At 39.5% G+C, this 26,194-nt stretch overlaps 1 protein-coding gene across 1 annotated transcript in view; it reads left to right on the top strand.

Annotated features, from left to right (window-relative positions):
• The window catches only part of RAI14 (retinoic acid induced 14), a 112,655-nt gene that overhangs the window by 76,893 nt on the left and 9,568 nt on the right, over nucleotides 1-26,194 (top strand). Inside the window, exons 5-15 of the mRNA XM_068990523.1 lie at nucleotides 1,057-1,145; nucleotides 11,341-11,405; nucleotides 15,225-15,282; nucleotides 15,760-15,830; nucleotides 17,365-17,471; nucleotides 18,091-18,269; nucleotides 18,531-18,559; nucleotides 19,771-19,857; nucleotides 20,776-20,862; nucleotides 23,374-23,428; nucleotides 25,874-25,992. Of these exons, the coding sequence (XP_068846624.1) occupies nucleotides 1,057-1,145; nucleotides 11,341-11,405; nucleotides 15,225-15,282; nucleotides 15,760-15,830; nucleotides 17,365-17,471; nucleotides 18,091-18,269; nucleotides 18,531-18,559; nucleotides 19,771-19,857; nucleotides 20,776-20,862; nucleotides 23,374-23,428; nucleotides 25,874-25,992 (946 nt within the window). The remainder of the gene's footprint in view (nucleotides 1-1,056; nucleotides 1,146-11,340; nucleotides 11,406-15,224; nucleotides 15,283-15,759; nucleotides 15,831-17,364; nucleotides 17,472-18,090; nucleotides 18,270-18,530; nucleotides 18,560-19,770; nucleotides 19,858-20,775; nucleotides 20,863-23,373; nucleotides 23,429-25,873; nucleotides 25,993-26,194) is intronic.

Raw genomic sequence — 26,194 nt, 5'->3', positions numbered from 1 at the left:
ATTGTGTTAGTTTCTGCTGTAAACAAAGTGAATCACCTATATGTGTACATATATCTCCTCCCTCTTGACCCTCACTTCCATCCCACCTATCTAGTTCATCACCGAGAACTGAGCTGAGCTTCCTGTGTTATAAGGATATTATCTGTTTCTAATGATAAGTCTAAACATGCTGAGCGAGGTTTGTACCCTCAAGTGTCATTGAGTTCCAATGCCTAACTGTGGGCTTCCTTTAATGCTGTTTGCACCTGAGTGTAGACTCCTCTCATCTAATGGAGATGGTGTTAGGACTCACGTCGAAAGGCTTTTATGGTGAATCCCCTGGTGGTCCAGTGGTTAAAACTCCCTGCTTCCAATGCACAGGGCACAAGTTTGGTCTCTGGTCAGGGAACTAAGAACTCTAACATGCTGCTTGACATGGCCAAAAAAATTTTTAAAAAGTTTAAGAAGGCTTTTATGAGAATGAAAAGAGCTAATGTACTAAAGTGGGTAATAAGATGCTTGGCACACATTAGCCATGTAAAAAAAGTTGTGTAGTTGTGTACAACTACAGATAACTATTGTTATCTGCTAGGACAAAAACAATGGATTTGATATTGATGCTGTCCAAGAACCCTGATCATTGTTTGACTTGGACAAATTTGCCTTCAGAGAGTGCATTGCTTAAAAATAATGGCTTTGTTAAAAACACTGGAAAACAGAAAAAAGTTGGTAAATTACTTATATATTTAGGAATTGAATCAAGTTGGGACTCTGGTTATTTTTTCCTAAAGGGGTAAGAAATGTCATTGAATTTTACTTTTTTCAAGCCTATCTTTACATGGGAAGACCTAAGATCTAGCTCCTAATCCATTACTTAATAAAAAGTATCAATGAGCAAATTATCAGACCACTTCAAGCCTCTGTTTTCTCCTTTTTGAAATGAGAACAATGTAAGACCTACTCACGAGGTGGTTTGGAGCTTAAGTGAGAGACAGTATACACAAGAGGCAAAAACATGGTCGGGGTAAGTCTATAAAGAGTGGCAATCTTAAGGAGATTGTGTTACTTCTTTTCCAGTTTTCATCTTGCTGCTACAAAAGGACATGTGGAATGCCTCAGGGTCATGGTTACACACGGCGTGGATGTGACAGCCCAAGATACTGCCGGTATGTAATCTTTTTCTCTTAAGTCAACAGGCCAGCAGAAAAGTAGGTATCACAGAAGTGATATGTATTCCTTGCGGAAAATTTACAGTCTATACAGATCAACCAAAGAAAAACACAGAATCTCCTCCAATGACTAGGCTCTGACATGGTTTCATTATTTGGGCCTTTACAAGTGTTTTCATCTTATATGTTTAGTCAACTAGAGACTATGCTTCTTATCTCCCATTTAAAATTTTTATTTTCTAAGATGATATATATGGACCAAATTCTCTCCCCCAGTTTTTGTTCTTAAGAATCATGGTACAAAGTGATGAATGGAGGGAATTGTTTAGGTGCTCATTTCATCAACTAGCTGAGGTGGGTTCTGTGGACAGAAGGTGGGATCTTCATGTGGATCAGCTGCCCATGGTCTGCACCCCTTACTGTGTTTTAGTGCCTCTGAATCACCTAGGAACTGGAGGGGAGGAAGGGTGAAAGAGCTTAAAGGGGGCAAGGAGAAGAAGGGAAAGCATAAACAGCACGCACACACACACACACCTGCAGACAACCCCGCGCATGTATATCCCAGCTCTGCCTTCCGAGATTCAGAATGTCTGAACGTTTCCAGCCAGTTGGTACTTCTGCGAAGCTCCCAGCTGATTCTAACGTGAAGCCAGTGTTGATAAGTGATGATCAAGTCAGATAGCAAAGGAAGTGCAGTCTTGTCTTTTATGAACATTGTATTATAGGAAGGAGTCCCTGGGTTGCCAGCCTGAGTTTCTGCCCCTTGTTGTCCACACCAAGAGGTGGAAGCAAGTACTGGTGGCTTTTCATTTTTCTATTATACTTGAAAATCTTTGTCTTCTAATAGGCTTTTGTTGGTTTTTACTGGAATATAAGATTAGTCTGTTCTGTAGTCTTTATTGAGGCTTTGCATTAATCTGTGGTGGATCCCTTTTGCTTCCCACCTGAAGACACTGGCACCTCCGAGTAGTCATCTTGGGGGCAAATTGGTCAAGTGTTACGAAAATACAATTATTACTCAAAATATGGCCGGGAAACTCATGTTTCAGACTTGTTTTCATGAAGTCTGTGGCACTTAAAAAATAATATCAGGGTCTGGGAATATTTATTCTGCGAGAATAGACTTGTTTTTTTATGACCGATGAAGAGCCACTTAAAGTCAAGTCAGGTAGAGAAGGTGTCAATCTGGTAAAACCATTTTTGGTTAAAAATAGGGAGTGATGGAAGTAACAGAATGATTTTCCAGAGCAGTGCCACAGAAAGCTCCAAAAAAATATTTTGAGAAATGGCAATACTCCAGGTGACACTCGTGGTAAAGAACTTGCCTGCCAATGTAGGAGACATACAAAATGCAGATTTGATCCACAGGACAGGAAGATCCCCTGGACAAGGAAATGACAACCCACTCCATTATGCTTGCCTGGAAAATTCCACGGACAAAGGAGCCTGGCAGGCTACAGTCCACGGGGTCTCAAAGAGTCAGACACGACTGAACACAAATTATTATAATACCAGCAGAAGAAAGAATGCTTTCTCTAAGTGACTCCCTTGAAGGGAACACTAATTTATATTGCTAATTAAAAACATCTTTAATACCAAGATCCAGTTATTTTGTTTTTAAAGTTTATTGTTACTACTTTTAAAGTTATACCACATACATATCAAGCAGTAAGAGTGGCTACCATCCCCTTGATGAGATGTGTCCTCTTAAGTAGATGGGATTTCTTTAAGAAAATCATAATCTAAAAAAGTTTGTTTAGTGTGAATAAATTTGAACTGTAATATAATTTTGTTTAACTGAATTTGATGTTAAAAAATAGATTAGATAGGAGTCTCATTATTTCCATCATAACTGAATATCGCTCCCCCATGTTTTTATTAAAGGGAAAAAAATGTTTAATACATGTTCATTGTAGAAAATTTGGGAAATAAAGAAAACTACCAAGAAGATAACCAGTGGTTCTACTCCAAGAAAAAAAAAATTTTTTACTGTTTTGCTGTATTTCCTACCAGATTTTCCTGGTACAGTTTTACATAGTTGAGATCACATTATATAATAAACTCTAAATCCTGCCATTAAAAAAAAAAAAAAAGATTACCATGATCATTTCCTGTACTAAAAACTCTTAAGAAGCATAGTTTTTGTGGCTGTCTAATACCGTGTGGATAGAGCTTGTATTTACTACCAGAGCCCTCACTTATTTCCTGAAAGCCTGGGGAGTCATGCAGTGAGACCTGGGCACCCCAGCGCAGTTCCCTCTTCCTTGCCAGTGGAGATGACAGTGCTCTCCAAGAAGCTGGAGGGGAGGACTTCCCTGGCAGTCCAATAGTTAAGACTCCGTGCTTCCACTACAGGGGGGCACAGGTTCAATCCCTGGTCAGGGAACTAACATCCCACATGCCACAAGGCATGCCCCCCCCAAAAAAATGAACTAAAAACAAGCTGGAGGGGAAACTGCAGACCCATCCTCCTGTCCTGGACTCTTCTCTGGGCTGGTTAGTGGAAAGTGTCACAGCCCATTTCTTTCAACTGTGATTGAAACTGGTAGAATCCATAGCACTTGGCAGCCCCAGAACATCTTCCAGACATCCTGTGAATTGGAAATGTCTCGAGCTGCCTGTCACTTTTCTCTCATTTCTAACAATGAGGTCAACACTCTGGTCCTTGGGCTTATTGTTTTGCTTTAGTCTGAGTGAGGCACTGACTTCTCATGATTTCTTGAAAGCATGCAAACAGAACCCGGGAACAAAAGAAGGAAAAGCGGCATAGGTAAAAGTACATGGAAAATCTGTTGTGTTATCTAGAACAACACTTCTCAGAGTTTTTCCTGTTACAGTGAACAAGATAAATGTGATGGCCTTTACTGCTCATATCCTTCCTGTTGGCTGTAACACCCACTCCTTTCTCTCCTTCTCAAGAATGCGAGTCAGAATCCAAAGGAATGGCAAGGACATTAGTCACTGTGCTTTAGTGGTTGTCATTAGCCCAAAACATTTGATGAAAGGATGAATTAAATGGCTCAGTCACTAAGTTGTGTCCAGCTTTTTGCGGCCCTATGGACTGCAGCACACCAGGCTTCCCTGTCCTTCACTATCTCCTAGAGTTTGCTCAAACTCATGTCCATCAAGTCGGTGATTCCATCCAACCATCTCATCGTCTGTCATCCCCTTCTCCTCCTGCCTTCTATCTTCAATCATCAGGGTCTTTTCCAATGAGTCTTCTTATCTCATCTTCTCATCATAAAGCTCCAAAGTAGTGGAGCTTTAGCTTCAGCATCAGTCCTTCCACTGAATATTCAGGGTTGATTTCCTTTAGGATTGACTGGTTTGATCTCCTTGCTGTCCAAGGGACTCTCAAAGTCAACTCATTGATGTTGTCTTTTCAGTCAACCTATCTGAAGTGTTGCTATATTATTGCTAAGATCCAGTTATCTTCAATTCTAATACTCAGTGAGAACTCGCATGAAAATCTGTTACCATAAATCCAACTGCCCTGCAGAGTTTCAGAAAAAATCCTGCTTTCAAAATATATCATTACACTGACCCTTTTAATTCTTTATATCCACAAAGTGTACAGGATGGTTAACTTGGTACAGTTACCTACTTCTTAAACTGGTGACTGGATTTAAGTTCAGAAGCAAAGGGATTTTAGTATCTATTTCTTTATCAACTATCCTTCCACATCAAATGTTTGGAAGTCTGACCACAGACTTTTCATAAATGCTTTACAAACAATCTCAGGAGCGGAATACTGTCAGTAGATAAAGCCTTGTGTGTGGTACCAATCGTGTGAAAGTGTTAGTCACTCAGTCGTGTCCAACTCTTTGCGACCCCATGGACTGTAACCTGCCAGGCTCCACTGTTCATGGGATTCTTCAGGCAAGAATACTGGAGTGAGTTGCCATTTCCTTCTCCAGGGGATCTTCCCGACCTAGGGATTGCACTTGAGTCTCCTGCATTGCAGTTTCTTTACTGTCTGAGCCATCAGGAAAGCCCAGCACATCTCAATTATCATCATTTTAGATGGCTTTGAAGGCTTGAGTGAGAGGATACATGTGAACATCCTAGCGCCCAGTCTCTTTTGCACATCAGGTTTTGAAAATGTTTCACATCTTTAAAAAAAAAAAAAAGCTGTGATTATCACCAAGCCAAACACTCTCATAGTACAAATCAGAAAAAGACATCCCCAAACTGGCAGAAACTCTTGACTCATGATTTTGGTTTGTGGGGTTCCCCCGATTCCTTGGCTTCCCTGGTGGCTCAGCAGTAAAGAATCTGCATGCAATGCAGGAGACACAGGTTCAATCCCTGAGTCAGGAAGATCCCCTGGAGCGGGAAATGGCAGCCCACTCCGGTATTCTTGCCTGGAAAGTCACATGGACAGAGGAGCCTGGTGGGCTGCAGTTCATGGGGTCACAAAACAGTCAGACACAACTTAGCAACTAAACACACACACCCCATTCCTTATCACCTATTTGCCAAACACCACCATAGACATAACGATAGCAGTCAGCTGGGAAAGTCTGCACCTAAGCTCACAGTGCAGACTCTAAACAGGGCCTTTGTGTTTGCTGCTGTTCTTCACTGATTTAGGAAGGGAAGTAGCATTCTGTTACTTTAGAAATGAATCATTTCTCCCAGACTTCTAGGCAGTTTTTGGTCGGGGGTGGGGGGGGAATGCCTGTAATTAGCACCCAGGAAGATAAGATAGGATTAAACAGAGCATTAACAGAAGATTGAAGAAGACCAAAGAATCTTCTGTTTATTATCAAGTGCTTGTCTGAAGCATTAACTTTCAGGCTTTCTTTTTTAGCAAGTGTATGCATTTGACACAATGTGACCCGGTAGCTTAAACAAGATAGACTTTTCTCTCTTTCAGTTAAAACTCCCAATTTGCCATGGCCACTCAGCTCCACACTGAGGACTCTTACCCAGACTTGTTACTCCACCATCCAGGGTATTGCCTTGGTCCTAACAGTCCAGGGGGGCTCCCCCACCGCACCCACATCCCAGTCCCAGCTGGCAGAAGGGAAAGCTCAGCTCATGAAGTGGCGTACACTCAGATCTCACTGGACACAGAGTGATCTGTGGCCACTCCTGCCTTCGAAGGAAGCTGGGAATTCTGGGCAGAGCAGCAAATTGTCCAGTTTAATAATATAGGAGGGGGACTTACTTTGTGGTCCAGTGGCCAAGATTCCATGCTCCCAATGCAGGGGACCTGGGTTTCATAGGATCAGGGAGCTAGATCTTATCACATGCCACAAGTAAGAGTTCAAATGCCACAACTGAAATTTTCCCATGTGCCACAACTAAGACACGGCGCAACCAAATAAATAAATGTTTTAAAAAATGTATGGAATATTTTGCCGTAGAAGGAAGTGTAAACAGAAATTGAAGAATGATGTGTGATTTGTCACACTCCCATATCTTAAGTTTTCCTTGATCCCTTTGCACACAAAACTTCTTTTCTCATAGAAGAGAGTCTTAGGAGAGTGAGAACTGAGCTATGGAATATGGAGATACCATAATGCACAGAGAGGCTTGAGGAGGGAGACACTGGAGAACCCTTCTTTTCTTTCTAGGGTTTCTGGTATTGGCTTAGCTTTTGTTTGGGTTTCTGGGTGGCCCCCCATTCTATTATGCCCTTAATCTAGCTCACATATAATTCCAATCTAGCTCACATATTCTAGCCAAGAACAGTCCTGTCTTAAAACTCAAGTACTTGAGAGAATGGGCCATTTAAAATGTAATGGCAGGCTGTAGTCCATTAAGTATTTCATATTTAATTTGGAATAAAGGCAAGCCAAAAACTGATTGCATGATTACAGTTCTTTACTTGCTGGTTGTGCACATGTATGCATGTCTGAAGGGCCAGCTATATACAGTGATCAACATAATCTGGCCATGAAAAGATTTCAAATGATGTATACATGCAGGTGCAAAACAAAAAAAACAAAACACCTTTTGAATCAATGTAAATCACTATGCAGATCTACTTTGTAGAGATTAAGGGATAATTTCAAAACTCTAATAGTAAGAATGGTTATTAGAAATTTTTCTGTGTGTGTGTGTGTGTGGTATTTGTATGTGTGTGTATATATATATATATATATACACACACACACACACACAACTGAATCACTTTACACTGGAAACTAATACAATATTATAAATCAACTATATATACTTCAATAAAAAAGATACAAAATTTTATTATTCTTTATTGGCATAGAGTTTATTTACAATGTTGTGGATTTTTTTCTTTTTTAAAAAATATTTATATTGGAGCATAGTTGATTAACGTGTCATGTTAGCTTCAGGTGTACAACAAAGAGATTTAGTTTACGTATACATGTATCTATTCTTTTTAATAAAATATGTTTAAAAAAAGAAATACATCTTTCATATTCTGATCTCTCCCCTGGAACTATAACTAGGTGAATAGATTTATGCTTCAGTGATTGAAAACTTGTTGTAAAGATAAGCATTTCTAAGAACAATGTTTAAATATATTTAAAGTTGTAAATAAAAATCAAATTAATTACTATGTTTATTGTTTATATTTTATTGTTAATACTACTTTTATTGTTAATATTATTTATATTTTATTGTTTATACTACTTTTATTGTTATATTAGTGTTTACATTGGGCTTCCCTGGTGGCTCAGACAGTAAAAAATCTGCCTGCAATGCGGGAGACCCGGCCTCGATCCCTGAGTCGGGAGGATCCCCTGGAGGAGGAAATGGCAAGCCACTCCAGTAGCTTGCCTGGAAAATCCCATGGGGAGAGGAGCCTGGCGGGCTACAGTGCACAGGGTCAGACATGACTGAGCGACTGACACTTTCTTTCATTGTTTATATTCAGCATTTTGAAACTCTGGTTCTTAAGTAGATATTGCAAACATATCTGGTTGAGTATCTTTTAGTTCTCTCTTTTTTCTAAACATTTCCATATTACGATCTGAAGCTATGATTTCTCAAACTTCAGCCTTTGGGTGTTAGTTTGCCTTGTCTTTGTCTCCTATGACTTCATCAGCTTAAACATTTGTCACCTGCACTTGAAGACTGTGTTCTTAGTCCCATCAGTAATTCCTCCACTCTATGACTGAGTTCTGCTCTGTTTCTGTAGCAGTCTGAAATCATTGAGTAAGTGGTTAATGTCCAGGTTAGCCTGGGGGATGGTGCTCCGTGTCTGGGCCATCCTGCTTAGACTCTTTGAATACCAAGATTCTTAAACCACCTGGAATAGCCTCTGACACTTGACTTACGAGTAGCACTGGGGTCTTCACTCACAGGCAGAATTCTGCTGAAATGCACTTGAATTGGGGTTGTACTTGTTATTTTCCTATAGGGAAATTGCTTTCTGATATTCCAGACAGATCCACAGCCAAATGGGGGCCAGTCTTATGTGGGGGCTGGTTACAGTGAAGTTTTGTCACAAATATATTCTCTCCAGAAAATTTTGCATTTGGAAAGAGAATTTTGTTTTAATGGTATCTGTGAGAGACATCTTACTCCAGGGTAATGTTGTCCAGGGGCTGATGCATCGTTTGAATTTAGAGACTCTTTCAGTGAAAAATGCTTTTGTGCTCCTGTTAGGGAAACCCATCACAGGGCCAAGGAATAAAAGAGTGTTGTTTCTGTAGAAACACAGTGCTTACTTTCAGGTATGACTTGAACACTTGCACTGAAAATGAAGGCCTGTTATTTATTTTATGATGGTTGCTTAAATCTCCCTACCCTCTTGTCTTTGGAGAACTGTGCCTTTTTCCAGTGGATGCTATTTATGTATTAGAAGAGCTTTTGTCTACAAGATAGACAAAAGTTAATGCATTGCATACACAACATAAACAGTCTTCTACTTACAATCAGGATGGGTTCCAAAAGTTCATCTGTAAGGCATTTGTTTAAAACACAGAATGTGCTCCTCCTTAGAAACACTGATAGAAATGATGGTCGAGGGCTCGGCTAACCCACCAAAGCTCAATTCGTAGTTGAAGCAAACTCACTATTGTGTGTTATACCTCCTGAAAAGAGGTCTCCTGTGGTAAAAGGAGGAAGGGGAAAAGAAGATACTTGTCTTCCTACTTCCAAAGATCTCATTGCCTTATTTCCTGATCTTCATCCTCATCCCTTTGGGCAGAGGTCAAATGGAGTGTTCTAGCTCCCCCAACCAGCTCCCGCTATGCATACCCTTAAAATCTCTGTGCAGCTTCTCAGCAAAGAAGGTATCTGATTTTTTAATCTTATACATGCTTTTAGGCAGCTCACTGTGGTCCTAAAACCTTCTAATTTTAAATACGGTATTTCCTAGCTATATGATTCTTTAATAATTAGTGGATTTCAGGTCAGTGTTATAAAGACTAATTCAGAACAGAGAAATGGTATTTGGAGACCAAATCACCATATAAAAAAAGTTGTTCCTCTAAGCCAGGGGTTCTCAACTGGGTTATGTGATTCCCACCTATCCAAGGGATGTTTGGCAATGTCTGGGGACATTTCTGCTTGTCCCATCTGGACATTCAGTTGATAGTGGTCAGAGATGCTACTCATCATCCTATGGTACATAGAGCCACCTTCCATAGCTTTGAATTTCACTGATGCTAAGGCTGAGAAACAAGCTTTAAGTGTGGGTTGCTTACAGGCATTACATTGGAGCTATCTTGATCAGTTTACAAAGGCAGGATTTAGGAGTTTGGTTCCCTGCCCCCAAGCCCCCTTCTCAGACATTCATAATAGACAGACTCTCTAATTCAAATTAACAAGTATGTATCGAGAGCCTGGTCTGTGTTAGCACACACATGCTGTTTCTTTGGTCTTTATTTAGGCTTCTCAGGTGGTGCTAGGGGTAAAGAACCCATCTGCCAATGCAGGAGATGTAAGAGATACTGCTTTGATCCCCAGGCTTGGAAAGTCCCCTGGAGGAGGAAATGGCAACCCACCCCAGTACTCTTGCCTGGAGAATCCCATGGACAGAGGAGCCTGTCAGGCTACAGTCCATAGGTTGCAAAAAGTCAGACACAACTGAAGTGACTTAGCACACATAGGCACTTGGGATACAAACTCTATATTCTAGAGGGAAAGGAAGAATAGTTGACTACATAAATGTGTGTTTGTGTGTAGGAGGAGAGGGGAGTCAGGTGAGAAGGGAAGGTTGAAGGTGCTGAGTGCTATGAAGGACAAAGAAATGAAGCAAAGGGATGAAAGGAGTGGGGGAGGAATTTTAAGTGGTGAGATCAGGAAAGGTCTCATCAAGAAGCAGGTTTCAGTGGCATCAGGCAGGTAAGCGGGCAAGCTGCATGGTTATCCTAGAAGAAGAGGATCCAGGCTAAGCAAAGAGCAATTCTCTAGGGCCTGAGAGTGGAAGCCTGGTAGCCACACCAAGGCTGTCCCTAAGCCCCTCACCCACAGATGTTCTATAGGCCCGCTAGGTAATGCAGGGGAGGGCACTGGGTGTAATGTTGTTCAGTCGCTAAGTCGTGTCCAGCTCTCTTGCAACCTCATGGACTGTAGCTTGCCATGAGGTTTGCCTCTGACCGTGGGGTAGAATTTACTAAAGTTATCTGAGCACAGAAACATCAGAGAGTCTCACGTTGGCATCACATTTTTTGAAGGGAACGTGAAGAGATGCTCCTTTGATAGTGTTGTTTTTATAACTCTTTTCCTTCTTCCACCCGTTCCAAGTTTGAACATCTGAACTACAGGTAATTCCCCTGCAGAGCTGGAGCACACTTGGAGGAAAGCGAAAGGACAGGCGGAAGTGGGGTTTCATGTGGGTGTTGGGTGTGTTCTCTGCCGCTGCCTGTGCTGGGTTCCGGGGCCCGTGGCAGTTGTGGTCTGGTGTCACTGTTGTGGACGCAGGGCATCTGGCATCCATGCTGACAGCTGAAAGCGGAATTTCCAAGCTGCATACCTAGAGTCTACCGCAGGCTTCTAGCCCACAGCTTAATTGTACCCCAGGAGAATGGCAGCTGGCGTGGGCCCCAAATGTTATCCAGGGGTCAGGGTGCTGTGTTCTCCCCACTTTTGTCACAATGAACTTTGCAGATAAGAAGTGGAGGCGTTACTCTCAAGAATAACAATTCCATCTTTGTTGGAGAACAGTTTATTTCCTCATAGCTGTCTTCATTACAGAGATAAGAGATTTAAAATCTGTGGTCTTTTCCTTCCAATTTTTTTTTAATCCATTTAGGACACAGTGCTTTGCACCTCGCAGCCAAGAACAGCCACCATGAATGCATCAAGAAGCTCCTTCAGGTAAAATGGAACAACTTAAAATTATAAATGTGTCATTTAAAAAAATTGAAAGTAACCTTGTGTGTGTGAAAGAGCAAATAAATACATGCATGTTCCTTTAAATATTATCCCAGAACTGGGGTTCCCTAAGAAGCTTCATTATTAAAATTTCAGATAGCTAAGGAGAAGATTATTTCCATAGCAGTTCCACTGGTGGAGAAGAGGATCCTAATAAATTTGAAGTGCCTTCCTGGGATCCAGCTCTTTTGTCCCCTTTATTCAGCTCTTTTATTTTTATTTTTTGCCTTTTTGGAAGGACATGTACCCTTTAAACAGTCACCTTAAAAAAAAAAAAATTCCTGTGCTGTTGGAGATCCTTACAATACAGGATCTCTAATATCCTAGTATTTATTCTTGCTCAATCATTAGTAGAATGCAGCTTTTTTTGAGAAGCAAAACTTCCACCACTGTTTCCTTGTATGTAACTTGATGAGCTTTTAGTTCTTAGTTTTTGTTCAGATTCTTGGTTTTATTCTTCTTTATAATTTTAGGTCAACTCCCTGGTTGGAAACTTCCTTGCCAGGAAGTTTTTATAACGATCACTTAGGGCGACAGCTTCTGTCTATCTTTAAAGATGAATATTTAATGAAATCCCAATAGTTCATACAGTAACTTCCTGCTGTTGCCAGTCAAAATGCAGTCTTGGCTGTTTTCAGGGACAGCACAGAGCAATAAACTGCATGTTTGGAGTACTGTCTGTTCCGTTGAGCTGTCGTCTCGGCCTTCCTGAGCACTGTTTGGGACCCAGCATCTTGCTTTAATTTGGCTTCGCAATTCTGATGCAGAAATGTAGGCACATTCTTCAAGTTGTCTGCTCTGTTGATCACACAGCTTCTTGTCTTGCGTTACATGATGCAAGCTACCGCCAGTGCCAGGAATCCTTAACCTTAACAGGTCTTTGAAGTGAAATTCAAGAAAGATAGATCAACATCTGTGATGATGAAGATGATTTTTATTATGTGGCTTCTCTCTAAAGAAAGTTACAATAGAACTTTTCTTCTCTGCCTGCTCTGGGGCTGGATACCCTGGATAAGTGAAAATCATTGACTTGCCCAAGTGCCCTGCCTCCACACCCATGGTCTTACCTTCAATTTTTTAAAAAATACCTTATTTGTATTCCAAGTCTCTGTTCCCATCCTGGCTTGGCTATCCAGACTTTGCATCTGGCTCTGATTTGAGGGAAGAATGAACTTGACAAGCTGGAAATCCTCATGGGCAAGGACCAGATATTTTAGCCTCTAATGTAATTTTATATCTGGTTATGCAAATGGATTGGTTTTTCTCTGGATTCTTTGAAGCCTTTAAACAGTTCCTTGTGCTGTTCTAAAATTAGGCCAAAGCATGGTACGTCGTAACATGATCTCTATTCTTATTACCACTGAAGGGCAGACGAACATTTCCAATATTGCCTGCTCTCCACAGATCATCTGAATGGTGTTCTTCTTTCTGGATAGTTGTGAAAACCAGAGGCTTTGATGGCCTCCTAGTGAGTTGTTTACCTAGAGTCCTGCACCCATCTGATCTCTGCTTCACTCCTTGTCTGGGCAGCCCACACCCTCTGCAATGGGACCACTGCTGTCTCCTGCCAGCCCCTCACCCTGCGCCTTCTGCAGCTACTCCTTTCTCTCTGGCCTTTTGCTCTTACTATCTGTCTGCTGGAGAGACTTCCCTTCTCCAGGGGCTACCATTTCAGAGTTCTCCCTCCTCAAGGCAATGAGCACAAAGAGAGCCTTGTGAGAGTCTTCAAATTCAGATGACCTCTCCTTCTCCTACCCCCTGCCCCCCATCCCCCTGCTCTGACTTCTAGCAAGTGGGCCCTGGGCCCTGGGCACTGTGTCAAATGGCGAGTGTTTACTCATGAAGAGAGCAGCCCCCATCCTGCTGGAGCTTGCCACTTGGTGAGCAAAGACACAAACGCCCATGACAAATTGCACATCACTAAGAAGCAAACTGACAAGAGTATTGTGAGAGGTATTCAGGAGGGCCCCTGTAGAGGAGCTGAGATTCAAGCTGAAAAGTAAGCAGTTTAGAGAGCCATGGGAGAGCGTTCCAAGCTGACAGAAAAGCAAGTACAAAAGACCTAAGGTCAGACCTTTTGCAAAGGACCTTTTGCAAGTGCAAAAGGTCAGAAGGGCACTAAGTAGTCAGGGAGGAAAGAAAGCCAGTGAGGGGACCTGGCGGGGAGTGAGGGAGAAAGAAAAAGAAGGGCCCACGGGACTTTCCTGATGGCCCATGGTTAAGACTCTGTGTATTCACTGTAGTGGGTTTGATCCCTGATGAGGGATCCCTCATGCTACACAGTAAGATCACAAAAAAAGAAGGGCCCAGGATGCAGCCTTGTGTGACATGATGGAACTGCGGAGGACTTGGAAGTAAAGAGCTACACTGACAGTTTAGAAGGTCTCTCTATTTGTATAGAGAAGTGACTAAAGAAGGAAAAAGCCAACCGTGAAGACAGCCAGGTGGCCGTCAAGGCTGTCAAGATGAGCAGGTACTGGCTCAGACCAGGTGGTGATGATGGGGGAAAGGAGAAGAGTTGCGTAGGGTGTGTTTGGGGTACAGAATTGACGGGCATGGTGGTAGACTAGATGTGGGGAAGGAGGAGGAAGCAGAAATCAAGGATGACTCGGTGGTTGCTCAGGGACTAGAGAGATCAATGTGCTGTTGACGGTGGCGGGGTGGGTCGGGAGGATCAAGCTGCACCAGGAGGGGACCCCAGAAGTTTTTATTGTGTTGCATTCGAGGTGCCTATGAGAAATAGGCAGTGGGTTATGAAACCCAGGGCTCAGAGATGCCGTCTGCTGTGTAGTGACATGAATACAGGGTCCACGCAGCCTTTCTGGGTCTGAATTCTAGCTCTGCCACTTACTGTGACCCGAGCAAGTTACTCACTTCTTTGTACCTCAGTGTCCTCATCTGTAAATGGGGTTAATGGTATCTAATCAGGGTTGTTAGCAGCCTTAAAACCATTCCTTGAACAGTGCCTAGCACATAATAGCCAATACTTGTGAAGTAGTTTTGTTGTCATTGTTAAGATATACATTTGGGAGGCATTAGCTTCTGGACGGGGTTTCAAGCTGTGGGTGTGGATAAGATGACCCAGGGTGATAGCGTAGAGAAGAAGAAACACCGGGGAGTCCTGTGTTCCCCTCTGGGGAAGGGTGGCCAGAGCAGTGGGGGAAAACCACAATTGGATGGGCCAGGCAGGACTCTAGGAGCTGAGAGGAGAGTGTTTGGAGAAGAGGGAGTGGATCGCAGGTAAGAGGTTGATGAGAGGAGGACAGAAATGTTTGTTGTCATTAGAAACGTGAGGGTAGCTGGTGACTTGGATTCCCTGATCCAAGGAATAGTCCTCAGGGAATATTGAGGACAGACGCACAACTGCAGTGGGTCCAGGAGTGAACAAGAGGCAGGGAGACGGTGTGTGTGCAGGCAGTTCTTAACAGAATGTTGGTTTTGTGAAGGGGGATAGAGAATTAGGGCAGGAAATGGGGGGACAGGTGGGATCATGATGAGAATTCCTAGAGCATATTGTTTTGCTGGTGGGGATGATCTGTTGGTGACAGAGCTGATAGGAGGGAGAGGTGACAGTTCACTTGTGTCTTGCCTGCTTCGAGGTGAGTCTCACTCCCCGTGAGACTATAAGCTCCTGGAGCACAGCAGGTGGGGCTTATTCAGGTTTATACTTTGCTTAGTAAGTTGCATCATACTTTGCAGAAAGAGGATGAACTGAATAGAACTGAAATGTACTATACATATTTATTGATTTTTGTCTTATAGTCTAAATGCCCAGCTGAAAGTATCGACAGCTCTGGGAAAACAGCTTTACATTATGCAGGTAATTTTCCTTCTCTTGGTGGCTCAGATGGTAAAGCGTCTGCCTACAGTGTGGGAGACCTGGGTTCAATCCCTGGGTTGGGAAGATCTCCTGGAGAAGGAAATGGCAACCCACTCCAGTATTCTTGCCTGGAGAATCCCATGGACAGAGGACTCTGGTGGGCTACAGTCCATGGGGTCATAAGGAGTCAGAGACGACTGAAGTGACTTAGCATACACGAAGAGCTAAGCCAGATGTTTGCCTAAAGTCAACCAACAACTGGCAAGTGCTGACCGTAGGTCTGGACGACACTGAAATTAAACAATATTTTAAAACACCACTTACTTATCCATCCTGACACCGTTGCTCTTCAGTGCAGCTGAGTATCATCTGCATACTGGGTAGACGTGACCTTTTCTTTCCTAGAAGTGTTTGATGCCCCTGGTTGTGAGACTAGCTTTGTGATTTGCTGTGCTTTCTGTGTCTTCCTTCCCTTAGCCGCACAGGGCTGCCTTCAAGCTGTGCAAGTCCTTTGCGAGCACAAAAGCCCCATAAACCTCAAGGATTTGGTAAGTACCAGATGACCATTAGAAGTGGAGATGGACCCTGGTCTCTAGAATACCACGGGCTCCTTCTGGAGCATTTGGCAAAAGTCTGCTGCTTTCTGACCTAGATTCTCTTGTGCAAAACAGATTTCAGTATTAGCCCCATTGGTCCTTAAACCGTTAATAAAACGTTTTGCAGCATGCACGTTCAGTATTTATTTCAAAGGATGGACACATGGCTTACTATCAACCTAAATATTAATGACTTATTTTCTTGATTTTTAATAAATAAAAAATAAGTCTAAACAGTTCTATCATTTTCTTTCAGCACCCCATATATCACCTTTGGTGCTCCTGGACAGTGTTTTCCAACTATAAAGACCACTTATAGCCTATTTTAACCTTGCTGGACTATGTCGAGAATACATTGACATCCCTCTTGCTCCTGTTTACAGCACTGAATTTCCTGCTATAGCATGGGACTTGGCATGTATAAGTTACACCTGAGGGGGACATTGTGAAGTGAGCATTTAGAATCTGTAAATAAATTCACACTTGCTGAATCTCAATACTTTACAGCCAGAAAGTATTATAACTTCACAGAGATAATTTTCATGGAAATCTGAAGTTCTACTCTGAGTGAATACTTAATCTTTAAGTAGCAGTTGTATTTTTAAATATCCCCACGTTAAAATAATTGGATATACTGTAACTTTTCTTTCCCTTTGCCTATTTGAATACATTCTGCCTTAAAATTATTGTCAAGCCCATATGTGGGGTATGTTCAATGCAAGAACAGAATAAGAGCCTCTCTTTATGGCTTTCATAATTTGAGTCAGGTCCCCTCTTCACCCTAAGTTTGTGGAAATTGTCACCTATAAATTCTGGTATTTTTTTCATTTGTTTTATACTGTGATGTTGATATTCTTAATTCATTTTGCAATTTGTATGAGCTGGTAATCTAACTTTTTCCTAAAGGAATTGTCAATTGTTATATTAAACAAACCTTTCTTTCCATCGATCTCTTTATCTTGTCATGTGTCAGTAATGGACAAATAAACTCTTAACTTATGTTTTTGATACCTAGTAAAATTATGAAAGCAAATGCTTTCCGGGAAGACAGTTGATGGCATGGCAGGATGCTAGGATACTTAGAAGAAAGTGCTTAGAGAGCATGGGACCCAGGAATGCCATGAGGAAACAACCGTTCATTTCTCTAGAACATGGAGAGCCGTTTCTCAATGAACATGGTATACTTGCCTCAAGCCTGACATACTTTGTGTTCCATTCTCTCTCTCATCATCACCAGACTGAGTGACAGTCAAGAGATCGAGGAGCCCAAGAGCCTGGCTCCTTAGGAAAAGCCCACAGTCAGTGAAATTCCATAAGAAGAGTTGTGGTAGTGTGTGATTTTGGCCTTCCGGGGGGCAGACTGTATTGGTGGGTCAAATATAAGGCCAGCAGGACAAGTCAGGAATAAGTACAGAAGGAATCAGGACCTTTGCAATTCCGGTATTTGACTTCCAAATTAAAATCTTAATCTGAATTTGTCTCCTAGGATGGGAATATACCACTGCTTCTTGCAGTACAAAATGGCCACAGTGAGGTCTGTCGCTTTCTTCTGGATCATGGAGCAGATGTAAATTCCAGAGACAAAAATGGAAGGTACCACAGAATTAGAAAGCATGTGATTTCCCTGATATCCACATTCTGAGAAGTTTTCACAGCTGTACTTTGGATCATTTGTTTTAAAGCAGTTTTAACTTCTCTACTGTTTTCTGCCTTTTTTGGATAATTAAGAATCTGTTTTGACTTAAAAAAATATTTTCTCCAGACCTCTGGGAGCATCATAGCTGACTGTGTCTATGATGACATTATTAAATGTTAAAATGGATAGGCCATTTCCTTTGACTTTTCAGGCAAAATAAAAGTAAATATATTGGTTTGTTTTTTTTTTAAAGTCTTAATAATGTTATAGGTTCTTTATAAAACTTGATTTGAGAAAAAGACAAGATTTGTGCCAATCATATTTAAATTCCATCATAGTTAGAAGATTATGTCTGTGTTATTTGACCTAATATTTTTTATGATTTAATCTGAGGTTTGATAAAATAGCTACCCAATTTTGGTAGCATTCCACTTTGAATTTCCTGGAGTATTAAGAGTAGTACAGGTTTAACTGCACTAAATCTCCTTTTCTCTGTTCTTCAGACAAATGAAATGATTTCCTAGCAAAAGTTTCCAGATTTTGTTAGTACTGATTTTTTGTCTCCTCATTCTTTAGAACTGCTCTCATGCTGGCTTGTGAGATTGGCAGCTCAAACATCGTAGAAGCCTTAATTAAAAAGGGTGCAGACCTAACCCTTGTAGATTCTCTTGGACACAATGCCTTACATTATTCCAGACTCTCGGAAAATACAGGAATTCAAAGCCTTCTATTATCAAAAATCTCTCAGGATGCTGGTATGTGAAAGAAAATAGCCAATGTTGTTTCAAATTTATCCCACTCCATTTTCCCCAAAGAATAAAGGAATTTGTATAATATATTATTCTTTTAAATTATTCCTGGGGAAAAATGAAGTGTTGAATATTGTGTATGTTGTGTATATGGGTGTGTTTGTGTGTGAGTGTGTGTTTATATACCCCTCCCCCACCCAGAGTGGATATGAGTCATTATGGTTCTTATGGTTTTTTTTTTTTCTCTCTCTCATTTTTTTTCTATAGATTTAAAGACACCAACAAAACCAAAGCAGGTATTTATCTTAGGACAAGGAGATTCTTTTTTATCATTGCTTGTGGGAATTTGAACATGTTCTGATTAAACCACTCTGTGGGCCATTAGGAAAGTGATTAAGACTAGGCTGAAACTACTTAAGAAGTAAAATATCTTTGGAATAAATGATTCATTATAAGGTGGTAAATATTTTCTTAATGATTTAACCTGTTCCCAAAGCATGTAACTTTAAACTTGCTACTCATATATTCATCTTTTTTCTGAAATGTACTAATATTTCCTACTGGTGTGAAAAGGTTTGATGTGATTTTTAACTCTGAGAACAACAGTATTTTAACTACTTGTAATATCACATGAATTACAGAACTCTATATATATCTGTGTTAGATATTTAATGAAAATATGAGATTTGCCACTTTCATTTTAATTAGATCTTTTCTAAAATGTCATTCATTTTACACAAATAAAAATTGAGAAGTTTACCCTGTTAATTTGGAGTTTTTCTTAAAAACATAGTCACTATTGTTTATTAATGAGCTATATATTTGACTATTTTATTTATAAGTCAAGGTTCTTGGAAAAATTATCATGCTGAGCAAATACTTGATACTGAATTTATTTTGTGCCAGTTATGTTATTTATCCATAGCCTTCAGAGATGAAATTCTCCCCTTTCCCCATATTCATAGTCATTCCTTGATATCTGCAGAGAATAGCAAAATCTGCAGACACGCAAGTCTCTTATATAAAATAGTGTGGTACAGTTGGCTGTCTGTATCTGTGATTCTGGGATATGCAGATGGTTGAATCTGTGGGTGTGGAACTTGTGGATATGGAGGGTCAACTGTACATTTTTAAGAAAAGGAATGGAAGTAATGAAAAGGTTGGGGAAATACCCCTTTTTTGCATTAAGATGGGAGCTAGATTATGAACATACTCTGGGTTCTAAATTGTGGTAAACAATTCCTTATCCTCTCCTTTCCAAGTTCTGCACACCAACTTAATCTGGTTTTGTCTTGTGTTTTTTATTTTCTTACTTTAAAGCATGGGCTGCTAGAAGAACACTTGGAGCATGCATATTACTTTATGTTGGTAGCAAGTTTCAGAACTTGATAAAATAAGAAATGCATGAACTGTTGAGGTTTTTCTCATTTGTTTGATGAAGCTATTTACTCAGACTTTACTAACCTAACTAACCCACCTCCATTCTTTGGACTGTGATAACTTTCAGCATGATCACGTCTCTAAAATAAGCTCAGAGAGAAGTGGAACTCCAAAAAAACGCAAAGCTCCACCACCTCCTATCAGTCCTACCCAGGTAAAAATGAAAGAAAACCAACAATGAAAAAACATATAACAACAAAGCCATAATTTTGTCATTTTGTGTTTAAGTCAAAAAGAACTGCTTTAAAATTGACCCTTAAATGCACATTTAAAATTTTCTTTAGCAGTTTTAAACTACAAGTAGTGATATGAAGAATTTTGATTATAGTAGGGAAATAATGTTGATTCTTACTTATTTCAAAGCTGAAGAATTAGACTGTATCATTTTTAGAACTTTCAAAATTCTCAAAATGTATGACAGGACCTTTTTCCTTAAGATAATAAGCTCAGTCAGAGCTCACATTAACAGCTCCTAGTAAAGTAGGGAGAATGTGTGTCTGGTGAAACATTAGTTGAAAATCAATTTTAGTTGGTTTATCAAACATTATTGAAATATATTTGCCTTTCATATTACATTTAAGGTTGACTAACATTAAAGCAGCTTTCATTTTTGAGCTTATAGTGATTACTGAGTAGAAGAGGAAGCTTGAATAACTATGAAATGGTAAATAAAAACAAGCCAGGGTTTGTTATTAAAAGAAGCATAGGCCATAAAAAGAATAATCCTTATCAAGTATTTGAGAAGAATATCTCCTTCAATAAGCAATATTAAACATGTTAGCATATTCATTAATAATATTCTCAATATGCAATAGAAGTTTTATAAATTTGTAAAGTTAATTCTAGTCAAAATAGGAGCAAAGTTCCGTAGTTAATTCTACTCTGTAAACTTTCAGAAAGTATTTGAGATAAGTGAATTGTTTTGAAAATATGTTACCCTTGAATTAATTGAAACAGCATAATTACTGTTAGATTTATTTGCATTGGTTAAATAGGCTAATTCTTTGGCACTGGAGAAGAAAAACTTTTGAAGAAGGATTCCTTATTGATGGTTTTCATTTTGGTTTTTTAGTTGAGTGATGTGTCTTCCCCAAGATCAATAACTTCAACACCACTTTCAGGAAAGGAATCAGTATTTTTTGCTGAACCACCCTTCAAGGTATTTCTTTTCTGTGTCCAACTTATTACTTAATTTTAAGATATACAACAGATTTGACTTAAGTTATATGGCACTGGGTAAAACAGAATATACTTCCCAGTCATTTGGTTTACAACCTTTTCATCAGAAAGCATCCTCTGATTATTTTTTCTGGTGAGGACTCCATAAAAAAAGAGTAGACTGAATATATTTATTAACTAATATTTAATTTTCTTCATTTAAAAAAAGGACAAAGATAAGAACTTACCTGATAACCAGTCATCTTTCCAAATTGAGTTGACATAATATCAATCAAAAAGAAAGAAATGGATAGTCTCTGATGTCTTACTAAGAAGTAATTATATATTTTTATATAATTATAAAAGTAATATGTATTTTAGAAATGTTAGTAAATCCATTCAACCTGATTCTCTAGATTTGTGGTTGGAACGTATTTTAAGGAATGAGAGGATATTTCAATTTAATATTTGTTTACCTAAGTATCACTAGGAAATTATACTTGGAAAAAAAGTAAAATTTATAATTGTTAAAGTGAAATTTCAATGGCATAATTGTGTATTTACTTCCCCCATCTGAGAATTACTAAAAATAAATTTGTGTTTAACTCAGATGCACATTGATCTGAAAAAGATTCTATCAACCTATCATCTCCCTTGTGTTAACTAGATTTTATTAAAATATAAGGCAAGGAAAGGAAGTTTTGCCTTTATAATTACCATCCTAATATCTTCTAATATGATTATGGCTCAAATGGGGTAAATGCATTCCAAAGAACAATATGACAAATTATGTTTTTCAGAAATAGAGTGTAAAAAGACTTATTTCTTTAAAAAAATCACAGAAAGATTAAAAAGGACACCATTTGTAATAGCTAAAATTTAAAAAGGTTAAAAAAATGCCAGTGGGTGGTGATGATGTGGAAGAACTAGAACTCTCATACTCTTGTTTGTTGGATGTAAAATGATACAGCTACTGCAGCCCGCCAGGCTCCTCTGTCTTTGGGGATTCTCCAGGCAAGAATACTGGAGTGGGTTGCCATGCCCTCCTCCAGGGGATCTTCCCAACCCACAGATTCAACCCAGGTCTCCCACACTGCAGGCGATTCTTTACCATTTGAGCCACCAGGAAAGCTCACAGCTACTTTGGAAAACCATTTGACAGCTTCTGTAAAAGTTCAATATACACCTAACATATCATCTAGCCAAGAGAAATTAAAATATGTCTCAAAAAGTACACAAATGTTTATAGCATCTTTTTTCAAATGTTCCCCAAACTAGAAACAGCCCAAATGTCTTACAACAAGTGAATGGATAAAGATAATGAGATATATCCATATATAAAAGTATGACTCAGCCATAAAAAGAGAATGAAGTGCTGGCCAAGCAGTATCATAGATGAATCTGGAAACCATCATGCTGAATGAAAGAAGCTAGGCTCAAAGAAGTTCATCCCTTGTAACATTCCATTTATAGGAATTCTAGAAAATGAAGAAAGGAGAGTAGTGTGATTGCCTGGGAATGGCAGGGATTGGCTAATGAGGCATGAGGAAACTTAAGAGGTAATGGGAATATTCTGAATCTTGATTATAGTGGTATCTTGGGTGTATATCTGTTAAAACTCCTCAAGTTAAAAGCTTTCAATGTATATACTTTATTGTACTGTAATAGAGTTGAAAAAGACAAATAAGCACTTATTTTTTGAGTGAAAATAAAGCTTTTGTTATGATAAGCACTTGCCAAAAATGAGCCATCTATTTTTAGCATTTGAGCCTTTACAAAAGTTCCTTTGCTGAAAAATTATCTCTCTTATTATGATCTGTGGCTTATCTAGATAAAACTTAGTAATTTCTGGCAAGTAACCATATTTTCTTTTGGAATGAGAGTTTGGCTTTGAAGTTACAAGAATTTTTCCAACATATTAAAAGGCAGATATTCAGGGATACAGGTTTAGAGGAAATCTTTAGGGGACTGTCAGTCCACAGCCATAAGAATTCTTATTCCCTTATAAAATTACCTTTATTTTCCCTGACAGGTCTCATTGATTACCATTTCTCATGAAAGCAATTCATATGTTAATGGTTTATCAATAAAGTGATAAAGCAAAAATACTTCTATTGTATTTTAGTATATTAGCCAGATAAGTAAAACTTCTGTTTGTCTCTATTATGAAAATAGTATTCACAGTCTCAAGTTTTAGCACACAGCACACTAAATTAGCTATTTTGTAATTTTATTATAATCTTCAAAGACTTTTATAATATTTGTGAGACATTTCATTTTGTAATATTTTGAGAATATATCCTTAGGGACCTCTAAATCAAAATTTTACCTCAGGGGTTAATTGTTGCTTTTATGTACTTATATTTTAAAATATCTTCTTTCCTGGAGATAGTCTGTTTTCATAGTAGGATCACACCAACCTGTGTAAACTCAAGGAGGAAAAATTTGCTGGAGTCTTTTGTAGAGTGTTACATTCAGGAATATATTTTAAGTCATCTTTGTGTTCCAGCAGGCTGAGATTAGTTCTATACGAGAGAACAGAGACAGACTAAGTGACAGTACTACAGGTAAGATGAAGGGGCATGTGTTTTTGTTCCCATGACTGGTCTCTATTTCATGTCCCTTTAAGAGAGCAAGGGCCAAGGAGAGGTATTGGGGAGGTATTGGGTAAGGGGCAGTCAGAGAACCTTGGGTACCACCCAAACACTGCCAGTATTTCACAGTCTGATGCTGTCTACTTCAGCAGGCTTTCACCTAGATTTTAAGGAGTCCCTGAGCTTGGGTATGAACAAAGAAATCTGTTTTCATCTGGTCCTAATTTAGCATTGGCACTTCCTTCAGTGATGAATATAGACAGTAAGCCCCCGTAGTGTTAGCAGATCAGTGATTTTGACACCAAGAGAACTCACAGATGGTATCATATCCCCTTACTGTTATTACAGATATCTTGAAAGATCATTTATAGTATCTCTACTAGAAACTATGCAGTTATGAGACCTGCTTCTAGATCTTGTTATTTGGTGGGTTACAAAAGAAGCCTGCCAATTGCTGTAGCTTGTACATTCTATTTTATGCATTTTAAGACACTGTTTTGAGATGAGGTCCACGGGCTGTGAGCTGCCAGCTAGTGGCCCTCCTTGCAACGGAGCAGCAGGTTATTTCTTGAAGAGAGAGCCAACTGAGCACCCCCACGGCTGCCATAATTGAACTTTTCTACCTTGGATTTTAAACAGACCTGAAAGAGTGTCAATGAAATCACATACGATCATATTGTCTTCAAGGAGGTTTGATTCATTGTATTGAGTTCATCCTGTTGCTTTACCCTTTGAGAATGTAGTACAGTACCTTCAGAATTAATCTGAAATGTGGAGTAGATTATTTCAAAGGCCCCTTTTTCACTCCAGCATTCAGTTTCTCAATCTGTTACGCATATCATATGTGTTTGGAGCACTTAACTTAAGGAATGTAGACATATAAACACATTATTGATTGGGGAATCTTTGCAGAAATTAATGCTTGAGATGTTAATACAGCTCCAGTTAATAATGTGTTAAGAAATATTCCTGGTAGAGAACAATGTTAATATAACTGCACAACTGTTACATTGGATATTTTAAAAGCCATCCATCCTATCTTAGAAGTACTTTTTGTTGCTTAGAATTACCCTCCTGCTCCCAAATCCCCTGATTCATTCCAAGCTGACCAGACTGTATGGCGAGAACACTCATAAAGCTGTGGTTTAGGCCCCAGATATCATTAATATGCGTTTCTGTGAAGAGATGTCATTTTGCATCCTTCCAAATTAAGACTCAAGTTTTCATCCTTGCATTAGGTTGTGAGAAATTTTTTAAATAGTGGTGAAATTTGGATCAGTGGTGTTCAGATCACACTGTTCAGAGTGTGGTCTCTAAACTGTTGCCAGTCTAAAATTTTTTTTAAAAAGGGATTACTGCAGAAAGTTATCCAGCCAAGCACACTTTTATCCACAGGGAGAGTTTCTGGGTGCAGGAAGCAGTACACTGAATGACATTCTGCAGCACATTTCTTGTCTTATCTCAGTGAGGACTTTGAGTAGCATAGCTTTACATGTTATTTCAGCATGATAATCAGTAGAATGTCAAACAGTTGTGGTTTACCAGCAGTGTTTATTGTGGGATCCGGAGACTCCTGTTTCATGCAGGGGTGGTCAGCAAATCTCTTAAGGAAGAGGCAGGGTCTGATGTGGGTCTTGAAGGATGCATAAGAGTTATACAACCAAAGACTTGCTACAAGGGCAATCGTATGGATGAAGAATTAAAGAAGCAGTCTTGTGTTGAGTATAGAGAGGGTGTGAATCTGATGAAAATGGGATACTGGGGAAAGACATGATGAGTCATAATCCTGAAAAAAAGTAGATTGGCGCCAGATCCGAGAGGCCTTAATCCAGATAAAGGAAGTTGGAGATTATTTTTGGAGGGAGAGCAATTAAAGCACTTGAACCAAAGGCATGACCCCATCAAAGTATGTTTTAGGAAGATTAGTCCGACAGTGTTGTTGGTACAGGCTACATTTTCACTAGAGGAGAGAGAGGAAGATTTGTTAGGAAGCCGTTTGTACAGTTACCAGGTATGGTGATGAAGTCTGAACTAGGGTTGTGGGCCTGGGGATAAGAAGTGAACCAGATACCACAGATCTTTCTAAAAGGATTCATAGAGTGAGATGTATAGGGCCTGCGAGGAATAAAAAACAACCGAGGTGTGGCACTTAATCAAGTGAACAGAAACTGTATGACCAAATCCATCAGTTTTCAGATGAGTTTATTTGTATCTAGGCATCTAGTATTGTGCTAGGGAGTGAGGAGACCCCAGTACTTGAGAATTTCTGTTCATCTATCCAGCTGTAGGGGGCTTTCATCCCTAGTCTGGATGAGAAAGAAGAACTGGATTGGATAGAAAGTGAGTTTGTTAGAGGTCAGAGATATAACAGTTTACTTTTTTAAAATATTATTTTAAATTGCCTTTCTCTTTCCTAAGGTGCTGATAGTTTATTGGACGTAAGTTCTGAAGCCGATCAGCAAGATCTTCTTGTCCTATTGCAAGCAAAAGTTGCTTCTCTTACCTTACACAATAAGGAATTACAAGATAAATTACAGGTAGGTAAATAGATCACTACCATAGTCTGTTCAGTCGGGTCAAGCTATTGGATTTCTCAGGGTTAGTTGGGTATTTTGTTTTAGACACCAACATTGGTTTCTTCTTTTTAAAATATAATTATCCTTTAGCATTTTATACCTTTAAATGTGTTTCTTGAGACTTATTCATTAATTTATTATTTTTATAAACTGGTAAATTATA

The sequence above is a fragment of the Capricornis sumatraensis genome, chromosome 18 (genome assembly GCF_032405125.1).
Source record: "Capricornis sumatraensis isolate serow.1 chromosome 18, serow.2, whole genome shotgun sequence".
NCBI lineage: Eukaryota > Metazoa > Chordata > Mammalia > Artiodactyla > Bovidae > Capricornis > Capricornis sumatraensis.
Note: the sequence above shows the minus strand (reverse complement) of the source record. Positions and strands in the feature narration are given on the sequence as shown.